Source organism: Homarus americanus, unplaced genomic scaffold (genome assembly GCF_018991925.1).
Source record: "Homarus americanus isolate GMGI-L3 unplaced genomic scaffold, GMGI_Hamer_2.0 scaffold25827, whole genome shotgun sequence".
Lineage (NCBI taxonomy): Eukaryota > Metazoa > Arthropoda > Malacostraca > Decapoda > Nephropidae > Homarus > Homarus americanus.
The window spans coordinates 11,622,916-11,628,915 of NW_024738300.1; the positions used below are offsets into that span (position 1 = coordinate 11,622,916).

The 6,000-nt window shown below is 41.8% G+C and overlaps 1 protein-coding gene across 2 annotated transcripts in view; it reads right to left on the reverse strand.

Moving 5' to 3' along the window:
* The window catches only part of LOC121873869 (mucin-2-like), a 32,847-nt gene extending 30,225 nt beyond the window's left edge, over positions 1-2,622 (reverse strand). For both annotated transcript variants that reach the window (XM_042377699.1, XM_042377698.1), the window contains exon 1: positions 2,517-2,622. In XM_042377699.1, the coding sequence (XP_042233633.1) occupies positions 2,517-2,533 (17 nt within the window). In that variant the 5' untranslated portion in view covers positions 2,534-2,622. The remainder of the gene's footprint in view (positions 1-2,516) is intronic.
* Positions 2,623-6,000: the final 3,378 nt, after the last annotated feature.

Here is a 6,000-nt window from a genome sequence, read left to right on the forward strand (position 1 = left end):
CCAAATACAACCTAATGTAACCTAACCAAATATAATCTAACCTCATGTTACCTAAATAAACGTTGTATAACTTAACCTAGACGTAACCTAGACGTAACCTAACCTACACCTAACCTAGACGTAACCTAACCTAACCTAGTCCTAACCTAGACGTAACCTAACTTAACCACTGACATATGTACAATAGTTCCTCACAAGATGTCAAGAGCAACCCAAATCACCTCCTCATCATTTTACAACACAACTAAAATATTATCATTATTATTAATATATTTTTTTTGGTCTCCCTTACAGGTGATCTGATTACTGCCACCTGGACGTTAAATGTCAACAATACCACCACCTGGAAAGTATATCAGGTCATTGCGAGGTCATCTGGTGGAGTAATTGTGATGTGAACCCCTTCCCTAACCCACTCCTTCACCCACTCATTCATCCACTCCTTCACCCACTCATTCATCCACTCCTTCACCCACTCCTTCACCCACTCCGTCACCCACTCCTTCACCCACTCCTTCACCCACTCCTTCACCCACTCCTTCATCCACTCCTTCACCCACTCCTTCATCCACTCCTTCATCCACTCCTTCACCCACTGCGTTACCCACTCCGTCACCCAGGATCTACAGAAAGGTATTTGTTCACATGGGTTAACATTTAATAGGTCTCAGTGCTAATAAGGTTTCGTAATAGTTTCCTGTGGTAATTGGTGTCACTGCTAATAAGGATGGAACCTATTAGAACTGGGGGCTATTAGAACCGGGAGCTATTAGAACCGGGAGCTATTAGAACCGGGAGCTATTAGAACTGGGGACTATTTCACCTGGAGTAATTAAGAGCTGTCCTGTTTGGAAATATGACTGGGAGGAGAGAGAGAGAGAGAGGGGGGGGGCTTAAGTGAACGTATAGTAACTGGCATCAAGTGAACGTCTTGAAGTGACCTGACTGGTATGGAGTGAATGTTGTAAAAGTAACTGGTGTTAACTGCAATTTGCCACCTCCCCCCCCCACCCTACCAGTTACCTTGTCCTACCCCTGGGTCACATAACTGTCAGGACTTGTTCAGTTTATCGGTCACGGGTCAACCTAGGTCACCAAGTCCCCAGGTCACCAAGTCTTGTACCCAACTATTCTGCCTTTTACTTTCCAGTCACTTATTGATCAACCGAGGTCATCCAAGGCAGAGAGAGAGAGAGAGAGAGAGTTGATTTTATGTGTGTGTGTGTGTGTGTGTGTGTGTGTGTGTGTGTGTGTGTGTACGTACGTACGTTCTTTACTCCAGTGACTGCAACACGAGAAATACACACTGTATCTAGTTACGGTAGCACGTGGCTAGAGAGAGAGCGTCATCCACACTCTGAATGATTAGAGGTTGTGACACCATGATTCTATTAGCAGATTACACCAGTCATCTTAACTTAACCTAACCTAAATGTTAACTTAACCTAATCCAACATTAACCTACCCTACCCTAACAGTAACCTAACCTGACTTAATCTGCCATAATCTAATTTAACTTTATCTAATTCAACCTCAACCTAACTGAATTTAACATAACCGGATCCCACGTAAAGATTTGACACCTGATGATTCAACACCTTAACTCTGCCTTGGGGGGTTAGGTTAGGTTAAGTTAACATTAGGTGAAATAAACTGGGGTTAGGTTAATCTTCATGGGATCAATTTAACCTAAACTAACTTAATCTAATATAACCAAACTATTTAAGAGTCAAGTTTAATTAATTAGCTAGTTAGTTAGTTAGGTATAGTCATTCGCTCCAGCCAATCAGAGCCTGGCTGACGGTCTCTCTAGTAACTTGTTCATCAAAACCCCCTACAACTGAAGTGCGGAAACAACAATAACAACTACGGTTATAATATTAATTTTAGGTTTTGTGTCATATAATTTATCTTAGTTATGGGAGAATTATGTACAGTTACTGCAAGTTATAGGTTTAGTGGAGAGACTGTGTTAACTATGGCGTCGGAGGTACACTGAGACTCTACCTTAATTGTACAGGTGTATTTAATATGAGTTATAGGGGATAGTTAATTGTTAGGTGTGTGTGTGTGTGTGTGTGTGTGTGTGTGTGTGTGTGTGGTGGACAGGTAAAGGGATATTGCTTACAGGTACCCACACACACACAGGTAACCTTGGGCATTGCTTAGATATTTCTCCATAAGAGAACGACATCCTTAACACAACACAACACAACACTAAACACTCACTATAATCTTTCAATAAACTTAAACAAAAAATGTTAACACGCCGATGAAAGTATATATAGAAAAAAATAAGAAATTCACGTAATTCTTGCAAAAGACACAAACGGCATGAAGCAGCATGAGACGATTATCCCAGATGTGTTAAAATTACCACGATTAGTTTTCAATAAATGGTAATGAATTCAACATTTAGTGATGGTAATGTTAAAGCCATAGTGTGGGTGGTAGTGGGTATGGTCTGGGTATGTTCGTGGGTATAAAAGTGGGTACGGATGTTTGATTATACTCACACAGATACACCTCTCATGTCTTGACGCTTCTTGCGACCGCGGCAGAGTGAGCCTTTGATTCCCGCGACCCTTCCTTATATACCGACCTTCACCACTACTACCACCACCACCACTGCCTACATGTCTCTATCCCTCTCTCCCTCCCTCACTCCCTCACTCTCTCCTTCTTGCCTACCTGATTACATACCCCTCTCTCTTTCTCTACTAGTGTTGGCAGTCTCTCTCTCCCCCCCCCTCTCTCTCACCAAGGAAACACCACCAGAACAGGAAGAATGAGAAGACGTGCAAAAAATAATTAGAAACTGTAATTTTCTTAATCAAAGTCTCAGACAAGATTTGAAAGTGAGGACCAAAAAATATAAGTAAACTTTAGACCCTGACACTCTACCCTAAGCTTATAAGTGGATTTAACAACACTTAACTACTTTAAGTGTATTAGTTCACTTATTAGCAGCGCTCTACTGGAAATAAGCGTCTGGTGGATTTGTCATCTATTTTTTATTTAAATGCCTTATTGTTTACCTGTACTGTCTATGTATAGTCCCCTTCACTATTGCGTTTACAGGGGACTCGTCATATAGCCAAGGTACAGTCCCCTTCACTAGTGCGTTTACAGGGACTCGCCATATAGCCAAGGTACAGTCCGCTTCACTAGTATGTTTACAGGGGACTCGTCATATAGCCAAGGTACAGTCCCCTTCACTAGTGCGTTTACAGGGACTCGCCATATAGCCAAGGTACAGTCCCCTTCACTAGTGTGTTTACAGGGGACTCGTCATATACCCAAGGTACAGTCCCCTTCACTAGTGCGTTTACAGGGACTCGCCATTTAGCCAAGGTACAGTCCCCTTCACTAGTGTTTACAGGGACTTCCACTACCGGTACAGGCTCGTAGTATGCCAAGGTCATAGTATTTACAGTCCCCTTCACTAGTGCGTTTACAGGGACTCGCCATATAGCCAAGGTACAGTCCCTTCACTAGTATGTTTACAGGGGACTCGTCATATAGCCAAGGTACAGTCCCCTTCACTAGTGCGTTTACAGGGACTCGCCATATAGCCAAGGTACAGTCCCCTTCACTAGTGTGTTTACAGGGGACTCGTCATATACCCAAGGTACAGTCCCCTTCACTAGTGCGTTTACAGGGACTCGCCATTTAGCCAAGGTACAGTCCCCTTCACTAGTGTGTTTACAGGGGTTCGTCATATAAACATTCCACAAATCATTATCATTGAGATATTTGTTTTAATATTGTTTTACATTGATTCCATAATATGTTTACTATTGCCAGTTTCCTTCTATCGAATGCAAACAAACACAGGGTCTGCCACACTGCACACAACCTGACGAGCCCCTGTAAACTCACTAGTGAAGGGGACTGTACATTGTTTGTTTACCTGCACTGTCAATTCTTAGCCTGATTGATAACCAAGAAAGCATGGGAGACAGAACCAGCATCAGATACCCTACAAGCAGTGCCATTTACAGATGTGCAAAACTCTCAACCATAGCGCCGTCAAATGTAATTAAATTTGACACAAGTAAGCGAACAGATCCTTTACAACAGCACAAACTTGACCCCCATAATTTTCCCCCATTTATTGCAACTTTCTATGTCTATATGAGTGTTTATCCAGGTGATCACTTCCCTCCATTCTTATTATATTCAGTAACAACTGTTAGCCTAGGAAGTGGTGCATATCTCCTAACCTAACGTGCAGATGGTCGTGACCTTTACCACAAGGTCACTGGTTGTCATGAACAGCCCCTGTCTCTGTTAACTGGGAAGATGTTGACCTTGTGTTGACCTGTGTTGCTCTGACTGACATACCATTAATTCTGATCATGCTAACACTCTGACTGATATATACTGGTCATGCTGACATATAGACATTATTTATCTTATGCTGACGGAGTTATATTCAATTTATGCTGACAGACCGACAGACAGACACAATATGCTAACTTACTGACATTCTTCTTTTAAACTGAGACAGTCATGTACTTATTTTATGTTGACAGGTACACTCATTTTATACTGACTGACATACACTCAAACACTATACTGACTGACATACACTCAAACACTATACTGACTGACATACACTCAAACACTATACTGACTGACAAACACTCAAACACTATACTGACTGACACACTCAAACACTATACTGACTGACAAACACTCAAACACTATACTGACTGACATACACTCAAACACTATACTGACTGACACACTCAAACACTATACTGACTGACAAACACTCAAACACTATACTGACTGACATACACTCAAACACTATACTGACTGACTACAAAACACTATACTGACTGACATAACTCAAACACTATACTGACTGACATACACTCAAACACTATACTGACTGACATACACTCAAACACTATACTGACTGACAAACACTCAAACACTATACTGACTGACATACACTCAAACACTATACTGACTGACAAACACTCAAACACTATACTGACTGACAAACACTCAAACACTATACTGACTGACATACACTCAAACACTATACTGACTGACATACACTCAAACACTATACTGACTGACATACACTCAAACACTATACTGACTGACATACACTCAAACACTATACTGACTGACATACACTCAAACACTATACTGACTGACATACACTCAAACACTATACTGACTGACATACACTCAAACACTATAATGACTGACATACACTCAAACACTATACTGACTGACATACACTCAAACACTATACTGACTGACATACACTCAAACACTATACTGACTGACATACACTCAAACACTATACTGACTGACGAACACTCAAACTTATTTAATACTGATAAACAGATACGTACAGTAATAGATCACTGCACTAACCTGGCAGAGAGAGAGAGAGAGACAGAGAGAGAGAGACACACAGACAGAGAGGGACAGGGAGAGGGAGAGAGAGAGACAGAGAGACAGACAGAGAAGGAGAGAGAGAGAGACAGGGAGAGAGACAGGGACAGAGAGAGACAGACAGACAGACAGACAGACAGACAGACAGACAGACAGACAGACACAGAGAGAGAGAGAGAGAGAGAGAGAGAGAGAGAGAGAGAGAGAGAGAGAGAGAGACCTGACTAGCTCACTCATCAGGTGTGTACAGGTGAAGGTTGTCCACTGGTGTTAAGGCCTTACTTTGATATTTACACTACACCAGCGACAGTTACTCTTAACGTTACTATCTCTCTCTCTCTCTATCTCTCTCTCGGGGTATGGTAGGTTAGGTTAGGTTAAGTGCTAGATACAGTTAATTACCATCACTGGTCAACACAACACCTGAAGACTCGCCAGGTACAGTTATATAGATGCCGATGTCTGAAACTTGATCTTTTTTTCCTCTCAGTCGATATTAAGAGGTAAATGCTTTATTTTTTATTTTTACAGTGAGTGTCGACCTTGTTCAGCCAGTGTGGGGTCTGCCGTGTGTGAGGT